At 58.0% G+C, this 23,674-nt stretch overlaps 1 protein-coding gene across 4 annotated transcripts in view; it reads right to left on the bottom strand.

The window, feature by feature from the left end:
- The window catches only part of MEIS2 (Meis homeobox 2), a 123,649-nt gene extending 102,069 nt beyond the window's left edge, over positions 1–21,580 (bottom strand). For 2 of the 4 annotated variants that reach the window (XM_029078195.2, XM_029078197.2), the window contains exons 1-7: positions 21,429–21,580; positions 19,744–19,976; positions 17,874–18,015; positions 17,327–17,377; positions 16,964–17,014; positions 15,873–16,022; positions 4,532–4,646 (exon numbers count right to left, since the gene is read on the bottom strand). In XM_029078195.2, the coding sequence (XP_028934028.1) occupies positions 4,532–4,646; positions 15,873–16,022; positions 16,964–17,014; positions 17,327–17,377; positions 17,874–18,015; positions 19,744–19,976; positions 21,429–21,440 (754 nt within the window). In that variant the 5' untranslated portion in view covers positions 21,441–21,580. Of the gene's footprint in view, positions 1–4,531; positions 4,647–15,872; positions 16,023–16,963; positions 17,015–17,326; positions 17,378–17,873; positions 18,016–19,743; positions 19,977–20,541; positions 20,645–21,428 lie in introns of those variants that run through there. The other 2 variants (XM_029078196.2, XM_029078198.2) reach the window with 2 other exon arrangements.
- Positions 21,581–23,674: the final 2,094 nt, after the last annotated feature.

The following is a 23,674-nucleotide window of genomic DNA, read 5'->3' as shown; positions in this document are numbered from 1 at the left end:
TCCACGTGAATGGGAGCGTCAACAAACCACAGCAACAAAAACAACGACTATAATAACGATAATAATAATAAGTAATGGAAGTAATAATAATAATGGTGATGGAGGCGATGGGGAGGCTAGACCCTCGGGATCTTTAATCCGAGCGACTCCCTCTGTCCTGAGTTCCCCATCCGCCAATTCCCAAGGGGGAAACAAAGTCACGAGAAAGTGAAGTTACTTCCCACCAGGCCGGAACGAAGCCGGGAATGGGGTAGCGAACACACGGTCACCAGAAGCTCGGTCCAGTATCCAAACAAGTCGACGGCCTTCTCCCCCACCCCACCGCCTTCTACTCTGCTCCCCTGCAGAGAGCTGCAAAAGAGGTGGGGGTGGGCGCGTTTTAACGCTGCATCACTCATCAGACATGGAGCCTGCCATCAGCTGCGCCCTCCTGATGCTTAAAAATGATGGATGGCCCGGGAAACTTTATAGAGGAACTGTTACTTTTCTGGCATGACTGTGGGCAGTAGACTGCTTCGTGACCCTCGGGGAGACCGAGGTGACCTTTCACCAGCGAAGGCCCAGCTCTCACCCTATCAGGTCATAAAGTAAGGTATTTTGAGGTTACGAGTCAGAGATTTGCACAAGGCCCTTGTAGTAGAAAATAGTGGAAACCATAATGAAAACCCTATAAATGCATGTATTGTTTTATAACATATGGCTATTAAACTTTAATTAAAAATGTGTATGAAAACATTGTTCTATTTAGTACAATTCATCCCTAGTTTTTTCTGTTTATCGTAATTTGTTTTTGAAACTGAAGCGTTTTACAGTTTCCCATATGCCTGTTGTGCTGATAAATTTTGAAGAACCAAGAAAGAACGTCTCAGAACGACCCATTCATTCATTCGCTCCCGTGCAAAAGTAGCCAGGCTGCAAACTCCCCGCTAACTCTCCCAAGGGGCACCCACCGGGGACAAGCGGGGGCGATATCAGTCGGTCACCTGGCTGGCTTTACCCGGAAGCCATCTTTCTCCCAGAAAGCAAATGGGGCCAGACCTGTCGGGACTGGCCCTCTAAGGAAGCCTGCCAAGTGAAGCAGGTCTAGTGTATAGAGCCCGGGCCTGGGAGTCCGAAGGACCTGGGTCCTCATCCCGCCTCTGCCACTTGTCTGCTGTGTGACCTTGGGCAAGTCACATAACTTCTCTGGGCCTCAGATACCTCATCTGTAAAATGGGGATTAAGTCCGCGAGTCCTATGTGGGACTGTGTCCAACCTGATTACCATGTATCTACCCCAGTGCTTAGTACAGTGCCTGACACATAGTAAGCTCTTCACAAATACCATTTTAAAAAAAAACCAAAACAAAACATGAGGCAACGTCTCCAAGGCTGATTTGACAAATTGGCTGGCCCAGCCCACTCCCATGCTGCTTACACATTGGCTACCGCCAGGCCGGTCCGCCACACTCTGAAGTGAACCCCGCCTTTGCCCTCGAGTAGGGGGAACCCACCATCCGATCCGTGGGGCCGAACTCTGCTTTGTCCCCTCACTGGGTGGGAGCTCCCCTTTCTGCTCTTCTTGAGCTGCGAACCCCTCCCTCGGCGGAACAGGGTGGTGTCTGATCTGATTAACCGGTGTCTGCTTCAGCGCTGGGCCCAGCGCTTGGCACACAGTAAACCGTGGATCGATTCTGTCATAATTGCTCTTCCCGCTCCCAGCCTCCGTCCCCTGATCGCGATGTGCTCGTTTCAAGCAAAAACGCTTCGCAGCGTTTCTGAAGACCCACAAAGTTGTGATGGAAAAAGACACCAAGTGAAGTCCTCTAGGGACCAGCACGCCTTCCTCCCTCAGGAGAGCTTCCCGAAGACACCCACACTTCCGGGGAAAGCGGAGAGAAGATCACCCGTCCCCTCCAAGACAACAACTACGTCAACTCAGGCCTTCTCCTCCTCTCCCCAAAAGAAGAGGTTCTTGAGAAACCGCCCACCTTAAGAGTCTCCCCCCACACACCACCCAGCTCCTTTCTCGGCCCCCACACTCCCCACTCCTGTCATCACTCCCCTCGCCCACCCGACCCGGTCAGTTTTGAATTTCCGTTCGGCCGCCGGTGACCCGTTCGGGACGGCGGCTGCCCTGAGTAAGAAAGGCTTGAAGCGTTAACGTGACTGCAAGAATAGGCCAAAAAATCAGCGCTGGAGGTCAGGGGTCAGCCGGCACCAACAGGCCTCTGGGAGAGGCTTTCACAAGGCCCTTAAATCAACGTCCCCTTTCTCCTCCTTGGGGCCGGTCTCCCTCCGGCCATTGGCCTGGCTCTCAGCCATCAGTTTTAACCCTTTCTTCCTCGGCACCCAGCCTTTGGGAGGAGAATGAGAGGAGAAGGAGGGTTATAGGGCGGACTCTCTGGAGAAGAGGGGAAGTGAGATTTCTACCACTGCTACGGACCCGCTGGTGAGACCGCCGTGAGGCCCTTAAGGGGGCGGGAGGGAGGGTCCGAGGGATTCGGGAATTTGAGGAGGTCTGTTTCCCCTCACCCAAATTTGAACAGCCCCCCGAAAAAGCCCCAGTGTGGCCTCCACTTCCAAGCGGACCGTCCGACTCCTTAACTGCAGGGGTCATGACCCGTGACCGGCTCTGGGCCCGGGAGGGCCTGCCCGGGCCTCTCCCGCCCCGGGACAAAACATTAACCCTCTCGCGTCTGCCACCCAGGTGTCTCCCAGCTGCCCGGTGATGAGCCTTCGACACAGACCCGGCAACCCGCTCTCCAGACCGCATTGAAACCAGCATAGACCGCTACAATTCAAGCTGTTAAACAGCTCTCCACTTGGAAGGCTAGCTAATGCTTAAGCATCGTGGCCATAAACATAGTCATAATAGAGATGAAATAGGCCTAGGAGAGCAGACCCCATCCAATGTAAAATATTAAAAACTGAAATCCATCCGTTTGTCTGGCCCGCGTTCAATCATTTGTCTTCCCTCGGGTCACCTCGTGGCGGGACTCAATGACCAATTACAACCCCCACCTGGGGGCGGGAGGTGGGGGGGCGGTGAGCGGGATGGTGGGGAGAGAAGAGAAGGGGCAGGGGATGGAGAATGCAACCTGGCCTCCCCAGATTTCTGGAAGAGAAATAGCGAAATGAGACCCTCACCTCCTTCCATACCCCAGAGCCTTCGGGTAGGCCACTTTTCTTGCTGGAAACTTGGCGAGCAGGTTGGGGGAAAGGAGAGAGGAGGGGAAGGGAGAGACTACGGGCTCCCGAAACCATACAGACGGGATGGGGGGGGCCTGGGCGGATGGGCTCGAAACAGCCGGGCTCCTGGGTCTCTTAGAAGGGACTGCCGAGAGGGAAGAGCCGGGGTTGGGGCTGGGAAAGGGGCTGCGACCTCCAAGGGGCCTTTTCCACGGAGAGATGTGTGTCTAGCCCTGCCCACATTCGCACCTGCTCGCCCCGCCCATAGACATCTGCGCCCCACCACCAGCGGCACGTGATGCGCCCCCACCTGAAGGAGGCATGCCGACCACCCACAGGTGTCCCAACTCCTGTCCCTCATCTCTTGCTTCTTGCTGCCTCCCCAAGAGCCGGCCACGACCCGCTGCTCCCTGCCCCCACCCTCACCCACCAGTAATAATAATAATGATGACAATAATAATATTAATTGTGAATTTTGTTAAACACTTGCTATGTGCCAACCACTGTTCTAAGCGCTGAGGTAAATAGAAGATGATCAGGTCCTATTTGGGATTCACCATTGTCACCACTTCCCCTCCAGGGACGTCATCAGAATGCATGAGAGGAGCGAGAACCCTTCCCCCCAACTCCCAAAAACTCTCTTACACGGAAGCCCGGGAGATGGGAGTGGGGATAGAGAGCCTGCAGGGATATGGTGACCGAGCTGGGATGGGTGGGAGGGGATGGGTGACCGAGGTGGGGTGACGTCCCTGGTCAACTGGTTAAAGGTGAGACCGGAAGTCTGGTCACTATCAGGGGATGTCATTTCCACCTGGCTGACCCGGAACTCACCCGGGTTCTAATCCCATCCCTGCCACTGGCCTGCTGTGTGATCTTGGATCAGTTACCCAACCTCTCTGGGTCCCAGCTGGCCCCATCCCAATACCCAGCACGGCATGCAGCCCTTTAATCAACATACTGAATAATAACATTGCCTGCTGAACTCGCCCTCGACGGTAGGCTGGAGGCATTGGGGTCCCCTGTGGGAACCCCGGCCCTCACCCCAGCTCTGAGCACGCCCTTCCCAGAAGCAAATGGCACATAACCAAGTTCGTCAAACGGATTAGCAGAATGAAACGCTTGCTATTGCACCGGTCGCAGAAAGATGAGCTATTTCCCCTGGAAACGACTGGAGAGGAAATCCTCACGGAAGCCAGTTCCTCTGGGGACAGAGAGCAACTCCCCTACCGAGGGTCCGTGGCAGCCCACCCACCCTGAGCCGGGCCGAGGCAGCTGGGCTGACGGCATCCAATGCCCCTTGACTTGTTCTAACCACGCCTCCTGGGCCCGGCGGCTGGGGGAGGGATCGTTTGACCTTTTACCTTGCTCGCTACTGTTGTCGCCACTCTGCGAAGCGTGGCCACCGCTCGAAGGTCCGGGAGTGCCTGCCGAGTGCGTCGAAGTTGCGTCGTCGTGATCTCGCCAAGACGCGGGGTTCTGGGGGTTGGCGGCCGGAGAGCCGTCATCCCACGGTGGTGGGAAAGGAGGGGAGAGAGAGGGGAGGGGGGAACACAAGAACACACGTGTTAATATGTGGGAGCCTGGACACACGGCAAGGCCCAGAAAGTTGTGGTGACATCTATGGAGGTGGGGAGAGAGGGTCCCTTTGGAAAGTCTAGGCGGCAGCTCTTAAACAGAGTCTGAAGGAGTTTCAACTCTCACAGCAGCCCCCATCCCAACCCCAAGGCATCTCCCCCCTTGTAGAGTTACCCCAATCCTGCTTCCCCCCCACCTCCCGCCTCCCCAGAGCAGCAATGAACCGAAAGGAAGAGACTCAACAGCTCATAATAATAACGTCTGCAATACTGAGTCACTGTGTGCTAAATGGCAGGGCTGATATAAATTGATAAGCTCAAACGTGATCCCTAACCCCCAGGCAGGGCTCTTACTCCCATTTTACTGATGAGAACACTGGAGCACAGAGAGGGGACGTGACTTATCCAAGGTAACGCAGCAGCCCAGTGGCAGACCTGGAACTAGAACCCTGGACTCCTGATTCCCAGCCCCGTGTTTTTTCCAAGAGGGGAGAGGGGAAGGGTTTCATTAAAGCTTTCAGAGGTGCTGTCCTCTAACGGGGGGCTTGAACTTACTACTGGGGGTTCACAACCTGGCCTAGTAGAACGAGTGTGACGCTGGGAGTCAAGGGACTGGAGTCTGAGACCCGGCTCTACTCTGGCCTGCTCTGTGACCTTGGGCAAGGTGCCCAATCTCTCTGGGCCACGGCAGGCAAATCTGGCTCGGGGCGAAAGGGTCAGAGAAACACAGAGCAAACTCGAGCCAGGACGACTCTCCTGCCGGTCCTCGCTCTGGTCCCCTCCCTCCCCTTCCCTCCCCTTTCCTGATCAGTCCCAATACCCTGCTGCTCCCTGAAGGAAAACAGGAATTCCCATGTACAGGAAGGGCTTTATCAGTGCCACATGAAGGCAGGCAAGAGATGGAATTTCCTCTGGCAGAAAAGGAGAGAAAGACACATGAAACCCATCCGGCCCAGTCACCTGTAGGCAGCAGATCCAATGAAGCTTGCTGGACCCTCGTCAGAGTCTGCAGCCCCCCACACCCCAAAACAGACCCCCCCAGCCATCCTTCCAGAAACAACACCCCTACCCCTCTCTCCCAAAAGAGCATCCCGAGCCTTCCCTCCAGAAACAGCCCTCCCCGGCCCTCTCTCCGGAACTAGTCCCCTGCCCTTCCTCCAGAAACATCCCCTCACCAGCTCTCTCTCCCAAAATACCTCCCTCCCCCCCAGCCTTTCCTCCTTTTAGAACTGCTCCTCCAGCCCAGCCCCTTCCCAGTCCCCACTCCAGGACCAGCCCCAATCCCCCCAGTCCCATACAAACCCAGCCAGTCCGATCTAGGGCTGGATATGTTAATGCACACTCACATATTCAGGACAGACAGACATGTTCAGGCTATATTTGCACAGCACAAGAGATCCAGAGCAGACAGACAAGGGCAGACTGTATTTTCACACACACACACGCAACCAGGATGGACAGACAGACTTATCTTCAAATCCCTTCGGAAGTGACTTTCCTCTACGAGGGTTTCCCTGACTAATCTATCATCTCCCCACTCTAAAGCCCTCCCCTTTCTGCCGCTCCTGTATTTCCATAGTCACCTAAGCACTTGGACACTCACTATCCTCCACCCCTCTACCAGCGATAGCACTTACATATGTATTTTCTACCTGTAGCGTGTTGGATGTCTGTTTCCCTCAGTAAATTGTAAACTCCTTGAGGGAAGGGGTTGTGCCTACTAACTCTATTGGACCCTCCCAAGTTCTTGTTACAGGGCTCTGCACCCAGTAGGCACTCAGTAAATAGCATTGATTGACTGACTGATTGACATGTTCAGGCTATATTTACACACACAAAGAGAACCAGGACAAACAGACACAGGCAGGCTATATTTACACACACTTATAGATACCAGACAAACGAACACGTTCAGATTCTATTTACACAAACACACACATACTCACAGATTCAGGACCGAAAGACAGGTTCGGGCTATTTTTACAGAGAGCGGGAGAGAGAGAGAGGGAGAGAGAGAGATCGAGGACAGGCAGGCACTTTCAGGCTATATTTACACAAATACACACACACACTCACAGATCCAAGGCAGACAATCAAGTTCAGGCTATACTCACACAAATACAGACACATACACAGATTCAGGACAAACTCGTTCAGGCTATATGCACACATACACACACATATACACACACACTATGGGAGATCCAGGACAGACAAACACATTCACGATACATGTACACACACACACACCCCCATAGAGATCGAGGACAAACACATTCAAGGCTATATTTACACACACATACACACACACACACACATACACACACACAGTCAAACGACACACACAACCCTCCCCGCAATACAAATCTGAATGGCGTCGGAGACGTTCACCTTCTGTCTCACTTCGGCTCTGCTTTTCCAGAAAGTGAAAAACCGGGACTAGCGCCCAGAACCCAGAGTAGCGTCCAGAACCCGAACAAAAGCCCAGAACCCGTCTCGGTCCCACTTGAGCTTGCGCTCATCTTCTCTCTGCAAAGGTCCCCCTTGCCCGGCCGAACTCCGGCCCCAGCCCCCAGCCCCCAGCCCCCCCAGCCCCACCGGAAGGCCCTCAAAAGGGCTGTGGTAGAAAGGCAGAGATCTCTCTCTGGGGGAGAGAAAAAGGGTGGATTCCAACTAAGGACAGCCCAGATGGAACTGAGAGCCCCTTGCCTCCGGCCTGCACCAGTCCAGACCCTCCGGGGTGGGGGGTAGGGGCTGGGAGTGGCTGTGAAGGGACAGAGCTTGGAAGACTGGGGAGCTGTGGGCTGCGGTGGTGAGGGGCTGGGGCTGAGTTTGTGTAGGATTGAGGGCTGGAAGGCATGGGGGAACTGGGGTGAGGTGGAGGGCCGGGGCTGGGAGGAGGGGGAGGAGACTGGGGGGTCCCGAAGGGAAATCTCTGAGGCCCCTTAACCGTCCTCCCTGTGCCCGAGGGCAGGCCGATAAGTGGCTCTGGGGTGACATGAGAAGGGGTAGAAGGGGTAGCCAGCTGAGATGTCGCCCCCTTCCCCCGCAACCCCCGCCGGGCCTGCGCCCTCTTTCCCCAAACGCGATCATAGCCAAGCTTTCGGAGGGTCGAACCCTGGGCCTCTCGCAGGCCAAGTCAATACTAATCAGTAAAACAATAATAATGACGGTACTTGTTAAACGCCTACTATGTGCCAAGCACTGTTCTAAGCGCTGGAGCAGATACAAGGTAGTCACTTTGGACACAGTCCCTGTCCCATATAGGGTTCCCACTCAATCCCCATTTTACTGATGAGGTAACTGAGGCTGAGAAAAGTGAAGTGACTTGCCAGAGGTCACACAGCAGACATGTGGCAGAGCTGGGAGTTGAATCCATGACCTTCTGAGTCCCAGGCCCGTGCTCTATCCACTAAGCCACGCTGCTTTGGCAAGCTGCCCACTGCGGAAAACCTCCTCCCTCTCTCCATCCCTCCCCCGCCCTCGTGTCCCATCCCCCTCCTCATCCCAGAGGGGTCCGGGAGCCCCCTGGCAAAAGCCTCCCGAATCTCTTCGTGCCAGCCCCCCTTGAGGCCCCCAACCTAGGAATCTGGTTTCGGGGAAGCCGAGGGAGTCGGTTCAGGGGTCACGTGGATTAGGGGACAGAGAAGCCCCCCGTCAGGTCCCCCAGAAGAAGAGGACACCCGGGTCTTCCCTCCTATCGGTAAATTATTCAGTGTCCCCATATGGCGGGTCGTTGGCCCCGGCGGAACTGTAAGCTCCTTGAGGGCAGGTAATAATAATAATAATAATAATAATAATGAATAATTATGGTATTTGTTAAGCTCTTACTATGTGTCAAGCACTGTTAACGTCTTTTATCCCTAATGTAGTCGCCCTGGAGCTTGGAGACTGTAGTGCTCCTCGTCGTGGAGGCGCTCAGTCGATATGACTGATGGATCGATCCATTGATTGATTGGTTGACAGCCAGCTGTTTACGGGACGAGCCGAGCTCTCTGCCTCTGGACTAACCGTCCACTGTCACGTTCCCGGAAGAAATTATTCGCTTCCCCCTCCCCACACGTCTTCGGCGGTGTTTGTCAGCCCGGGCTCCGGGACTTGAGACCTGGCTTGGGAGATCTCGGAGCGCTAAATCATGCAGGATTTAGCTATTTGGGAAGGATAAAAGGATTTGATCCCGCTGTTCTAGCCTCTAGGTATCCCAGAGCTCAATCCGGCACCGCCGAGCGACCTCGCCTCCTCCTTCCCCTCCACCCCCAAAAGCCAGCCTGCAACCTCACCAGGGAGGCGTCTACCGGGACTTCGAAACGTTTAATATATACCATTACTGCTGCTGTTACTACTGCTTTACTCCCACTCCTACTCTAGAAACAAGACTCCCTCTCCAAATACTGACCCATCTCTCTGTCCCTGCTCCCAACCCCCTGCTTGGCAGAGTTAAAATACCAGTGCGCCCTACACAACTCGCTCCTTCCTGCGACAGTTTCCCAAATGTCTTCCTGATTCCCTGCCCAAGGAGATGCAGAAACGTTACGAATCTCGCCACGGAACTGGCGTCCAGCAAGCAGCACACCATCTCCCCCAGCAAGTGGTTTCGCTCTTGACAGAGGGGATCAAGTCCATTTCATTCCTCAGAGACTCCGGGCTTCGGATCCGAGGCCGGAAGGTTTTCCTGGAGCTACAGCGGGGGGCTAGGGGGTCCCGGGTCTTGGGGGAGATGGGCAGGACCCCCCTGGCTTGGAGAGGACGGATAGGGGATGGGGACTGCGTGGGGGGCAGCGGGCGGTCAGCAGTGAGCGGTCTTGTTGCCTTTCTGAGAGCCAGGCCGGCTCGCCCAGATCTCCCCCAGCGAACGAGAAAGCTTTGGGCCCTTGGTAGCCCCGACCATGACGGCCGAGTGGCCCGGGGCTAGGCCTCTTGGCGACAGGGAGCAGGGCCTCGGGCCCGGAGAGGTATGCGGTAGAACGAGCCGGAAAACGGAAAGCAGAAAGCGTTTTCGATTTGCCGGCCTATCGGCCCGCGGCTGATAATGCAAGTTGTAATTAATAGAAAAGCGGGAGACAATCTGGGGAGAGGGCGTCCTCGCAGACCCTCGAGAGATCACGTTCAGACACACACACTGACACACACACACACCTCTGAGTTGAGCCCGGGTTTCCTTCCTAGGACGTTCAAAGAGAAAAGAAAAAATCGATTTGGCCGCTATCACTGAATCATGCTCCGTCGAGAAAACTGCACGGAAGACCGGGGGTCTCTGGGGTCGGAGGTGGGGACCACCCCCCCCCCCCAGCTTCTCTGTCTTCCGTCGCCCCCCACCTCCCTACCCTTTCCGGGCCTAACACGGTCCTGGCTTTTAAAGCCTCGCCGGTCCACCTTCATCTCAAAAAACTGGGCCAACTCGGTGGTCAGAACTGCCGTCTGTCCCGCCGGGCCCTCCGGACGGGCCGCTGAGGGCGGCAGCTGGGTTTTCTGGACACGGCTCGGCTCAGGGGAGGGTTTGGGGGGGCGGGGGGCTGCCCGCCGCCGGACCTAAGCTGGTCTGGGGAAACGGCCTCGAATAACTCGGGGTGCATGTGCGTGCGCTGAGAACCCGCTGCGGGCCAGCGCGGGTCAAACGGGAAACTTTGGCTCGACAAACAGAGGCCAGGGACCTAGCTGCGGGCGCAGGGGTGGGGGTCTGCAAACTACGGCGAGGCCCAAGTCGCCCCCCACCCCGTGCCCGGCGCTCCGCATCTGGACCCGGCCGGGAAGCCTAAGGAGGTACAGGCCGCCCCCCAGGGGGCGCCACGTAGCATCCCCCCACCCTCCCCCACCCCACCTACCCCCAGCCCAGGGGCGCCCGGACCCCTTCGGGAGCGACGGCAGGCGATCTGTCAATCAGCAGGACAGCCGGCCAATTTAGGGGGCTCGAACAACGCCCCTTCCCCTCCCCTCCCAGGACCGGCCGCGCATCTCCAACGATTCCCGTTCCCATCCCAGACTCTCGGCTTCTACTTGATCCTCCTCTCTTCTCCACACCCCTCTCCATCCCTCCCCACCTCACTCCATCTCTCCCACTCCTTCCCCTACTTCTCCTCTTCACCCCTTCCCGCCCCTTCTCCTAACGCCTGCCCCGGAGAAATGACCGGGCTGGGGGCGATTGGACTACCAGCCCCAGTCTGCCGCTAGCCCATCCAACTGCAGGTATAGCAGCCGCTGGCCCTTGGGCGACTGAGACGGCCTCACCGTGCTGGACAGGGAGCTGATCAGAAAGTCACCAACTCTCAGAACCTCAATCAAATCCAAAGCCTCGCCGCCAGTCGAGCAGGCGAACCGTTCCAGTCCAGGACCGTCCAGAACCATCCATATCCGGGTGGGTGGGGGTCTTCAAGGCTGGAATTCCAACACTGACCTCGCAGCTCTGGTCCCCCTCCTCTTTGTTTCCGAGCCCCAGTAGACCCCACGGGGCCCGGGATGCCCCCCTCCGGGTCCACCCCAAGAAAACCCCGATATGGACGGATGCAGAATTTTTCGGGCCCGAAAAATCATTAATTTTCTGGACCCAAGGCGATAAGAAGAGTCTTCCGAAAGTGTTTGGGGGGCGGGGGGAAGCATCCCTCAAAAGTTCAGATGTATAAAAGAAATAGCGTGAAATATTTCCGGACCCAATTACGAACACAGAAATTAATATAATATTAATATTCCCCTTTATGGTGACGATTCCAGACAGCTAATCTATTAAGGGATCTTTTATTAATTATTAATAAACGGAGATATATACACGGTCCTCGCTATCTTTAATTCATTTTTATAAATGAAGACCTAGTTGTATCCATAGAGCTCCATTAACTTGGCCGGGGGAGGGGTGGCGAGGAGCGCGAACATCAGACCCAGAAGACCCCCGCTCGTGATTCCCGAATGATTACTACGCCGGGTTTCATCTGTCGCTAGACAAAGCTATGGGCAAAACAACATGCGAATTCGCTCCGGCACGCCGAATTTCAAAATTCAAACACCATAACAAATACAGTTTTCCGTCAGGGATCAGAATTTTTGAAAATAATCTTTTGACATGTTTATTTTCAACAATGATCAGTCGGAAGGGCTGCAAACTTGACTTGACTGTTGGAACGATTCTTTCTTTTTCCCCTATGTGCCTGGATCTCTCTGTCCCGAGTCCCCTCTGTCACTCCGTGTCTCCGTCTCTCTCTTTCCATCTCTCTGCTTCTCTGTTTTCTGTCTGTCCCGCCATCCTTCTGTCCTTCGGTCTCTCTGTATCAACCCCAGTTCTCCTTTTTTTATTTAACATTCTGCCTGGCCGGGGTTACTCCTTTGCCACTTCCAGTTAAACTCTGAAAGCCGGATTTTTGTTGTTGTTGTTGTTATTTTTAAAGCAATGTCCCGAATTGAAATGTTAATCGTGGCTGTTCTATGTGGGACCCTCACCTCCCACGCTCGCCCCCCGGGACTTTCCCCTTCTCCAGGGCTGGAACGGGCTGGGCTAGGAAGGCTGGACCTCCCAAAGTGCCTGCCCGCCCCGCACCGGCTCTGCCCCTGTGCCCCCCGCACCCTCAGTGCCCTCCGTGCCGGGTCCGGTTCTACAGATCCGCCGCCGGCCTCGTCCTCCGAGTTAGCCTCGAAGTCGGTTCCCTGATCGCGTCGGCAGAGGCGAATTGTTCGTCTCCAAGGGAGAGGTTTTGCCAAGGATCCGGCAACGGGCAACAGTCCCGGGACGGTCCCGCCCGGCGCTGCCCTTCCGCGATCTTCCAGACGCGGAAATGAGGAGATTGAAAACTCCTTTGAGACCCGAATATTCTGCTCCGACTTCTTTCTGTACCTTCTCTCCAACCTCCTAGCCAGATAGCCACTCTCTCTTGCTCTCTCTCATCTACACCCGTACAAACGTTCCCACATAAACACAACCGCATGTCCACCGGTTCACACACAAAGCGAACACACACAAACGCCCGTAAGTGTACACTCGCGCACGCACACAAACTCACACACAAACACACCTGCACACAGATACACACTCGCGCACGCACACTCGTTCCCTCGCGCACACACAAACCCCCCCCCCCCCCAACCTCCTCACACACACTCACACATAATGTAGCTTGACACCACTTAATAAGAATAGAGGTGTATGTGTTTTGGGGGTGTCAAACAGCTGTCACAAACTGTCACCTCCACAAGAAAGACCTTGGCAGACAACAAATTAAACTCCATTTCTTTTTAGCTGTCATTATTCCCAGCCAATCAGTTGAAATGTTCTCAGCATTTCATGTGCAAATAGAGGCAGAGACAGCTCCCGGATCAGAATAGCGGGCCAGCAGATAAAACGAGGAAGTAGCAACGGGCCGTCTCTGTCCTTCTGAAGTGACTCTTCCCATCCCCGCTACACCAACTTTCACCAAATGAGATCAGCCCGGGGCTATGTATTAAATATGCATATCAAAGGAAACCAAAGCGTATAAACTTGGAGATTCCGCTGGGCCATTTGCATACTGGATCTGGACTCGCAGCGTTGACTGCGTCGGCCTTTTTTTTTTTTTTTTGGTAAGGGGGTGGAGAGTCGGGACAGAGTTCAAAACATGCCCCACGCTGACCACATGGACCAACGAGTGGGGAGGGGGTTCGACATGTGTCCCCACGAGGGGCTTTCCCGAGGCTTTGCGGGGGTCGGCCCCGATTTGACGAGCGGACTTGTATCCTTGTTCCCCTCCTCCGGAGGGGTGCGAGGCTGCTGAATGTTTCAAGCTCACCCTCCCGTCCACGGCTGTCGAATGGTCCTCACGTGTCCCTCCCCACCCCCAACCCCCGCGGGCCAGCCGAGTCCAAGGCCCCTCGGGACCCTCAGCGCGCCCTGGACACACTCCGGTTAGGAAACCGGGTTAGTTAGCCACAAATTCCCCGTCTCCCTCCCGCGGTCGCCACCTGGGACGAGGGACCCAGAATATCCCATGGTCTGCATGGGTCAATCCCAGCGCCCATTCATTCAATCGTATTTATTGAGCGCGAACTATGTGCAGAGCACTGTACTAAGCGCTTGGAAGGTACAATTCGGCCACAGAGACAATCCCTGCCCAATAACGGGCTCACAGTCTAAACATCCGACTGAACTAGCTACTCCTCCTCTCCGACCCCGGAGTCGGGGAAGGCTCCAGCCCAGGGGCCGGGCCCAGTCAGGCCCAGAAATCAGAATTTAGGAGGATGTTTCACGCCTCTTAGCCGACCCGCATCCTTCCTTCCCCTGCCTACCAGCTAAACATGATTCAAGGCCGCGTTCCCAGCCGACCCCTCGCGAACAAGCCTCTCCAGGCCGAGTTTCCCCCCTCCCCTCCCCGGGGGGATACTAGACTCCCAGCTCGGGGGGTCTCCTCCCCCGGGACTGCCCGCCCCGAAAGGTCAAACGTGTCCCCCGAGCGGCCCAAAGGGCAGTGACTTAGCCCCTATTAGCGACAGTGGCGGCTGTCCCCGCCCCCCACCCAGAGCGCTATAGGCGGGGGCCCCAGCGGCTTCTCCAGGCCCCATTCAACCACGCGGGAATAAATCCCCAACGAGACGCCTGCTCGCCCCAAGGAGAAGGCTTTCCACCCCTCTGGGCTAAAGGCGAACTCCCCCCGCCCCGTACCTTCCCTAAAAATAAAACCTCTAGCCTCCAGCCCCTCCCCCAGTTAGCCACCACGCACGCCCTCTCCCTCGCCTTTCTCGGCTCCGATTTCCAGCCTGGCTACATCTGGCTCCTCTTTCTTTCTTTTTTTTTCTTTCTTTCTTTTTCTTTTTCTTTTTTCCCCGGGTTTGCAGGAGTCAGAACGGGAGTCAGACCCCACGGAGCCGAAAGCAAACCCCTTCCCCAGCCTGAAGCTGCTCTCCCCGCCCCACACCACCTCCCGGCCGCTCGCCTCCCCTGCCCCGCTCGGCTAATAATGGGTTCATTAAGGCGACCGTCGCGCCCTGGGGAAGAGCTGCAGAGGCGCTTGGCAGGAGACCGGGTGTTAACAATCAGTTTATCCAGAGCAAAAAGTCCGGGAAACGCGGCTGGGAACCTTCTCCCTCCCTCCCTCCTTCCTTCCCTCCCTTCCTCCGTCCTTCCTCCCTGCCTAGGGGGTGCTCAGGGTTCCTGGGACCGGCGAAGTCTGACTCTCGATACAGTTAGTTGTCTGGAAGTGGGAGCCAAGCCCTCCCACCTCCCTTTCCCTCCGTTCTACTATTCGCAACCCCCCTTCTTCCCCACCACCCAACCTCCGGCCCCTCTCCCGCCTCGGACCTTCTCCCCCGACTGCGTCGATTTCAGGGATGGAAAATCAGAAAAGGCTCAGGCCACCACGTCGAAAAGACAATTTGCTGACACTCCAACTCTCCCAGGTCCAGGAAACTTTACAAATCGCGCGCACAAATCACCCTGGTCCACGACACCCGGCAGCCGCGGTCACGCCGAGGAGAGACCCAAAACCCCAACGGCGAAACAAACCTTTTCCAGAGAGCGCACACAACCCGGCCTCCCGTACGCGTACACAAACACACTTATGCCTACACATATTCATGTTCACCTGCACACACGGTTACACAACCACACGCTTAATTATTCCCAGTTTTATACGATTACACACACACATCCATTTCTACACACTCTTCACCAGTTACACACACTCGCACATAAACGCGGCTACACGTACAGTCACAAACAGATAAACACCCAGTCACACTTTCGGGCACTCAGTCATTCATACTCGCTCACACGCAGTTACACACACTAATACATACATTCCCACACATGAACGCACTTACCAATACGTATACAATTAGGCCTGCTCGGACACTCACAGTTGCATATAGACACAGACACATACACACAGAGATTCAAACAGTTACTCAAAGTCTCAGAGACCCCTCTCCCGTAGGACACCGAGTTACAAGAAATCACACACAGAGACACACACGCACCCAGCTACCCGAAGTCACACAATACCCCGCAGATACACGCACAGTTACGCACCAAAAATCAGCCATGGGACCTATCCCTCTGTTCCCGAACTTGCTGAGGGCCAATCCCCGGACCGCGGTCCCGGCCCACCCTCGCCCCCCCGCCCCGGATCCCTGACCCCAGGCCCCCCCCCGACTGTCCCCCGGCCCCGGGGACACTCACGTGGTCGGCCAGGTTCGTTGAGGATCCGGACAGCTCTTCGTGATCAGATTTGGAACTTCCATCTCTCTCGTCGATAACCAGGTCGATGGGCATCTTCCCTTTCAAGCAGCTAATGTACCGGTGACAGAAGTTGTCGCACAGCTCGTGGACCTCGGGACAGGAAGAACATCGTTGCCAACGGCGGTCGAGAGAGCGAGGCCGGGAGGTAGGAAGGCCGGGACTGATGAAGAGGGGCAGCGAGGCCCAGAGGCCGGGTTGAGAGGGGGCAAGGAGGCGGGGAAATAACGGATCGCAAGCTTGGTTGGAGGATGAGCAGCTCTCGGAGTGTTCCATCCGGGAGAAATTAATCAACGGGCTTTGCCCGATGGTCGCAGGAGTGAAAAAAAGAGAGAAACGGGGGCGGTAGATAATTTCTTCGCGGGACCCGTCGGCGCAACAGGTGAGAAAGTAGGGGAAAGGGGCCCGTTTGAGCATCTGGCTCAAACCGAGGGTGGGGGGTGAGGGGGGGCCCGGTTCGGGTTCCGACAATTCGGAAGCGGCAGGCTGAGCTCTTCGGGGCCGCTGCTAAAGCGCACTCCTTCCCCGCGGCAACGCTCCCGGAGGGGAGGTGAAGAGAGGGAGGGAAACCGGGCCGAAAACAGCTCCTTGCCCTTCGAGGTGAAGGGGTGCGTGCGTACACACACACCACACACACACTCACACACACACACACACACACACAGAGTTCTGCACGTTTCCCAAGGAGGGTCGGGGGCTGGAACGAGTTAGCAAAGAGACCCGGGCTGTCCTCTGAATTAATCGTGTGTTGATTTCCAAACACCAGCCCTACCGCAAGAGGCGGGTGGCGGGGACCGGGCTGGAGCGAGGGAAGGAAGGAAAAATTACATGTAAAAATACTGACTGTTTGGGGGTCGGCCACGTCGAGGTGGGAGGAAAGGGAAGGGCAGAGGGAGAGGTGAGCTTTCTTTGGCTTTTGGCTCCCTGCCGACGAACACCGCACCGCTCCTTTCTCCCCAGAGCCCCCCGCCCCATCGAAAACTGGTGGGAATAGAGGAGTGTCAGCGACCTCTGAGCTCCCTTCTGCCGCTCACCTTCTCCAGCTCCAGAAGGTGAAACCTTAAGACTTGTATGGCTTGGATCATCTGGAAGGAAAAGTTTGGAGTCCCCAGTTAGAGGTGTCAAAGGGGCAAACCGGGATGGGGGCAGGAAGGGATGTCGGGGCACCCCGGAGGGGCCGGTGCCACAAGCACCAAGGCTTTCCCTCCCGATTCCGGGGTCCAACTGCTCCGGGCTAGTTGGCGGAACCCCCGCCCCCCCACCCCCCATTCCCCAGCCTTCAGCCCTCTCTATCAGTGAAAATCAGGGGAAGGGGCCCGCCGGCGCCGGGTGGGGGCTGGGAAGAGGGGACTGAGGACCGGCGCCACGGGCGCCCAAAGAGCAGGCTGGACACTCACCAAATTATCCAGCTCCGGGTTCGAGGAGAAGAGAGGTTTTTCGGCTCGAACCTGCACGGAGACAGGGAGAGCGCGCTCACTATGGATGCTCCCCAGCCCTAGACAGGAGCTAGTAGAACGGGCTCAGGAACTGGGGAGCGAAGTCAAAACGAGGAGACGAGTCCTCAGCCCTGCCTGGTCCGTATCCGCGGCCCCCGGTCGGCCTGACAGCCCCTTTCCCCCCGACTATCCCGCGCTTTCCCGGGCCCGCCGGGCCTTAGGCTGGATTTGGGGACTCTCCCTCCAACATCCCGCGTCCAACATCCTCCTCCTCCCCAAAGAGGCCCGGTACTTCGACTCCGTTTTTCCCCAGTCTAGATTAGATAGACGGGGGGAGGGAAGAGATGGGGAACCGGGGCCGGCTTGAGCCCAGGACTTGGGCCCGACTCTAACTGGGGCGGGGGGGGGGGGGCCAGGAGGAGAGGTTGAATTCGGGGAGGGTCTCCCCGCATTTTCCCCAAAAAGCAAGGCCCGGGCGGGGGAGGGGGGGAGGTCGCTGGGGGGAGACCTGTTTAGCGAAGACGGCGATGTCCTCATTGAAGGAGTCCGAAGAGCAGACGTCTCCGCCCGCCACTCCAGGCTCCCGAGGGGTGCATGTAGCCAATTCGCACTTCTCAAAGACCAGGGCTAGCAGGGGAAACAGCGGGTGCCTGACGGGTAACGCCACACACACACACACACACACACACACGCACGCACACACACACACACACACACACAACAAAGGGATCGAGGAACCCACAAAGAAACAGAAACAGGTAACAACACCCAAAGACACACATACACACACAGACACACACACAAAAGGGCAACAAAACGCAATCCACAAAGAGAAGGAAAGGGAGAAAACCAAGGCACACATAGGCCCGGACGGGCAACACAACACCCAAAGACACACACCGAGGAAAAACAGGCAACGCGACACAGAGAGACACGCGGAGAAACCGGACCACACAACCCACAGAGATGCACATAAACAGGCAACGCACATACACAGAGATCCACACGTACAGAGAAACGGGGGTGCGGGAAGGGGGGAGAGAGGGAGAAAGCACTGTAATCAACAAGTTTTGTGAGGGTGTGTGTTTGTGTGTGTGTGTGTGTGTGTTCTTGCTCTAATCAACCTAGGCACACGCAGGCCGAGACTCTTCCCCGGCGCTGGTTGCCAGGATCCGGGTTGGACGCACGAAAAGTCAAAAAGAAAACTCCTCTCTCCTTCCACCGACTTAACGCCCCCCTCCCTCCCGGGCCGGGGTCAGGACAGCCCCCCAGCCCTCTCGCTACGCAACAAAAACAGCAACACCTTTGAAACAACCTCCAACGCCACGCAACGCCCCAGCCCGGGGGCCCCTACCGTCACCACAAGCGAGAGAAAACCCCTTTTTACTGGCTAGACTCTGTTCCAACAAAACCGATTCCCCCTCAACCCTTCTCCCCTCTCTGGCCCTGGCCCCGGGCCGCGGGGTACACACGAACACACCCACACACACATACACACACCAGGGCGAAATTGTCTCATCCGGAGGGAGAGAGCTCAAATTCCCGGAAAAAAAAAAAATCAAATAGGAATCGCCCCCGGTTCAAGTGAAATAGGGAAGGCTTTGGGGGAGGGGGGGGAGCAAGAATAGCATAAAAAATTAAAATAAAGTAATATTCACTTCCAACTTTGGGAAATGTTTCTTATCCACTCCCTCCTCCCGACTGCCTTCCGCGTCCCCGAGTTGGCGACGCTGGGATCCTATTATGTGCTGAATGTGTTTCTCTTTGTGCGGAGTTCGCGGCCGCTATCGCCCGGCTCCCGGCTCAGCTGCCGCCGCCGCCGCCCTTTTCCCGGTTTCTCTCCCTCCCCGTTTCCCAGCTTCTCCTTCCCCGTACTCGGGCCCTGGAACGACCCCGGGAAAGGCAAGGCTCCGGGCCACTTTCCTTGCTCCCTAATCATCAGGGCGGAGCCCCCTGCAAACGCCCCTTCGCCCCCCGAAAGCTCTGCGGGGCAGCATCCCGCGGCTCCCGGGTTGGCAGAGATGCGGGGGGCCGGGAGAGGACCGGCCCGACTCCCGGCGGAAAAGGGGAAAGGAGGAAAAGAAAGTTGGGTCCCCGGAGCGAGAAACTTCCCTCTGTCCGGCCCCGCGACCCTCTCCGCCCCTGTGGGCGCAGCCCTGGGTGGATCGCCCCCACCCCAGCCCCGGGATCCGGGTGCCGGTCACGCGTGGGCAGTCGGAGGCCTGGGGTTGCGGGACCGGGGCGGACTCCCGGCTGTGGGGAGAGGCGATGCCTTCTCCGGAGGGGACTTTCCATCTCGCCACCGCCCCGTCCCTCCTCGCGTCCCGAGAGGGTCTTTCCACCCGGGCCCCGTTGCCCACGCCGCGGGCCGGACTTACCCGTAGATCGCGTCCTTGTCACGCTTCAGGGCGTCGTTGACGGCGGAGCCCATGCTGACCGGCATGGTGTTGGGGTGGGGGGCGTGGGCGCCGTAGTGCTGGCCGGCGTGCAGAGGCGGTCCGTGGTTCAGGTGGTGCACGGGAGGGATGGGCCGGGGGGCGTGGGGGTCTCCGTACATTGACGCCGGGACCCCGACAGCGTCCATCCCGCCGTAGTGAGGAAGCTCATCGTACTGGCGGAACCGGTCAGAAGTCGGGGAGGGGGGCGACGAAGGGGGAGAGGGGAGGAGAGAGGAAAATCAATAATAATAATAATAGTAAACCCCAAACACCTGAAAATGCGAACCGGCTGGGCCGAGGAGGTCGTCGCCGAGCGAGGCCGGTTTCCCGCGGGTGCTACGAGCCCCCCTGGAAAGTTGCGGGGCCGAATGACGCGGAGCCATGAGATTGCAAAAATACCAACTCCCGGATCCAGTGATTGGGGGCGGGCGGGGGTCGCCTCCGGCCGCAGGAATCAGGGAGACACCCCGAGGCCCTCTGGATCGAGGTCCGTCCGGACTACCGACCGACACCCACCCCCTTCCACCGCCCCCACCTCCAACCCCGGGACCCAAGAAATCCAAAGGCGAAGCGAAGCCGCCCCCCCGCCCCCCCGAAAAACCGACCAAAAAAAAACGGGAGGGCTGGAAGCAGCCCCCTCCCCGGGCAGGGCGGTTCAGTGACCGGACCGGACCCCGGCCCTCTCCTCCCCTCCCGCCCCCTCCCCCTGACCAGGCCCCCGCCGTCCGGGAAAGTTACCAGAAACATGATTTTAGCGGCCGGATCCCCGCGCCCCGGTCAAATCCGGAGATCCGAATCCGGGAGTCCTAAAGCCTGCGGGGGCGGAGGCGGAGGCGGCGGGGGCGGTGGGAGCTGCAGCCCCCCGTCCCGCTCCCCGGCGGCCGGGCCGGGGGGGACCGGGGGGTGGGGGGTGGGGAACGGAGGAGGTCGGGGAGGCCGGGGAGGCCGGGGAGGCCGGGGAGGCCGGGGAGGCCGGGGGCCCGAGGCTCGGCCCGAGGCAACCGCACCGCCGCCGCTGCCGATGCCGGAGCTGAAGATGGAGCTGGGGGCGGGGGGGGGGGGGGGGGGGGGAACCAGCGTGTAACAATTGCACGCCCAGCACACACACACATATACAGTCACACGCAGGCACACACGCACTCACACACACACACCCGCTCGCTCTCTCTGCCTCTCTCACACACCGCACACAGACACACACACCCACTGCACACCCTCTGCACACACACACACACACACACACACAGGGGGAGAGACGAAGCCGATGAATAATTTTGCTGCTATTTTTTAAAAATCCTGGCCGCCGCCATCCTCCTCCTCCTCCTCCTCCTCTTTCTCCTCTTCCTTCTCTTTCTCCTCCTTCTCCTCTTCCTCCCCCCTTCCTCCTCCTCCTGGTTCTCCTCCTCCTCCTCCTCCTCCTCCTCCTCCTCCTCCTGATCCAGCCGAGGCAGCGGCGGTGGCAGCGGCGGCGGTGGCGATGACGGCGGCGCCCCCCACCCCCACCCCCCCCCCCCGCCCCCCCCTCCCGCCCGCCCTCCCGCCCCCTCCCCCCCGCCGGCTCGTGCGGCCCCTCTGAGCCCCGGGCCGGGTCGCGGTAAGTGGGGGGGAAGTTTCTCGGGACCTACCCTTTGCGCCATCGGCCCTCGTTCCGCTCAGTTCCCGGGGCCACTTCGAGGGCCAGGGGCACCCCAGGCCGGCGTGGAAAGTGTTCAAAGCTGCACAGTCTCGGTCTCCTCCTCCTCTTCCTCCTCCTCCTCCTCTTCCTCCTCCTCCTCCTCCTCCTCCTCCCCCCCCTCCTCCTCCTCCTCCTCCTTCCCAGCCCACTCAGACACGTCTTCGCTCCAGTCCGGGTAATAGTAATAACAACAATAATAATGATAATAGGAATACCACCGCCACCACTCCTGCTATTACCACTACCACTGTTGGTAGTTTCTAGGCCGAAGAGTTTGTTGGCTTTTCGAGGGGGGGGGGTCTTCTTTCTTTTCTCCCCCTCCCCCTCCTCCTCCTCCTCCTCCTCTTCTTTCGCCTCGCCACCCCCCCGCTCCCCCTCCCTCGGCAGCCTCCCCCCCACCCCGACCAAAAAAAGGGGAAAAAAATCCGACTCGGTCAAACCCCCGGACGGGAGTTTAAGACAGGCCCGAAAAAAGCCCGCCGGTAGCCGGGCTGTCGGGTTTCATGGCTTTTCTGCGACTCCGGCTGTCAATCAAGGCCGAATGTCAAGGTGCTGACGGATAGAGGAGGAGGAGGAGGAGGAAGGGAAGGAGGAGGAGGAGAAGGAGGAGGAGGAAGAAGATGAGAAGAGGAAGAGTGGTGGAAATACCCCTGCTTCTTCCAGGAAAAAATAAAAAGCCCCAAAACTCTTCAGAGTCTCCGCTGGCCGGGTTTGAAATTTTGGCTCGTCTCTCTCGCCCCCTCCCCCTCTTTTCTTTCCTTTTTTTTTTCCCCCCCTCTTCTCTCGGATGCCTGGGTGAGACGACCCCCCGCCTCTCCCTCAGGCGCGGTGCTGGAGCCGCAGGGAGGGAAGAGCCAGAAGCCTCGAAGAGTTTTGCAGGAGCGAGATGTCTCTCTTTCTCTTTCTCTCTTTTCCTCCCCAGGTGGGATTTTCGTCTCTCGTCCCCCGCGCGTCTCTGTCTCTGTCTCTGTCGGCGGGCCGAGTGAGTGTCCCCGACCACCCCGCACGGCGGCAGAGCGGTTTGGAGAAGAGATTGGGTTTTGCGGCGCTGAGCGGCGGGAGAATGAAATGACGGAATCCGGAAGTCGTGGCGGCCACGGGCAGTTCTCCAACAGGCTCAGACGGGGAGAGGGGAGAGGAGGGAGAGGGAGCGTGGAGCAGAGCACAGCCTGGAGCTTGTGATACGGAGGGTGTGCAGTGCACTCAAGATTGCTTCAACTCCACATGGACGGGGGGGAGGGGGTGGCTCGGAGGGGGGGGGGAGGGGGAGGGGAGGGAGAGTCGCACACAACGGACCAGACACATAGCAAATCAGCGCTCCTTTCCAGACCGGGGAGACAGAGAGGGGAGAGAGGAAGAGTTGTGTGTGTGTGTGTGTGAGGTGTGTTTGGGTGTGCATTCATGTTGGGTGCCCGCATGGTGGGTGAGTGCGTGGGTGTGGGTGTGTACTTGTGCACGTGCATGGAGTTTCTGTGGGTCTGAGTGGATCTGGGTGGACGCCTACGGTCTGTGTGCCGGCCGGGTGGGTATCTGGGGCGAGGCACGAGGTCGGTGTGCCGGCCGGGTGGGTATCTGGGGCGAGGCGTGGGGTTGGTGGGCTTGGAGGGTGCCCGCGGTCGGGTTTGGGGGGGGGGGGGCTCGTGAAGGCACAGGGTCCGGGTCCGGATTTGGGGGCGTGGGAGGTGTGGGTGAGATCGTGGCCGCGTGGGGGGCCGCTGGGGGGTTGTGGACCTGCATGAGGTTGCCGGGTGCGTGTGCGTGTGTATGGGAGATTGCGTGCCTGAGCGGTGTGAATGTGCGTGATTGTGTGCATGTGCGGTGGATGCGGGTGTGTGAGCTTGCGTGTGCGCGCGCGTGAGAGAGAGGGAGAGAGGGAGGGAGGGAGGGAGAGGCAGGGAAAGGAAAACGGCAGGAAGCAGGGGGAGAAGTGTGATCCGACCTTAGACCCGCCTGGGTCTTTCTCTCCCCAAGATCACCTTACCGATCAAACTCAGTGGGCCCGCCTGGGTTACTTCGGCGTATGTTTAACACGGCCCCCCGACCCCCTCCCCCTCCCCCCTTCCCTCCTCCTTCCCTCTTTTTATTTTAAATCTCCTCCCGCCCCCTGCTGCCTACGGATGACCCGGGGAGGGGGTGGGGGGCGGGGAGTTGTACCCTGCGGGGGAGCGACGGAGCTCCGGGGGAGGGGAGGGTCGC

The sequence above is a fragment of the Ornithorhynchus anatinus genome, chromosome 13, assembly GCF_004115215.2.
Source record: "Ornithorhynchus anatinus isolate Pmale09 chromosome 13, mOrnAna1.pri.v4, whole genome shotgun sequence".
In the NCBI taxonomy this organism is placed as follows: Eukaryota; Metazoa; Chordata; class Mammalia; order Monotremata; family Ornithorhynchidae; genus Ornithorhynchus; species Ornithorhynchus anatinus.
This window is presented reverse-complemented; position numbering and strand designations above follow the sequence as displayed.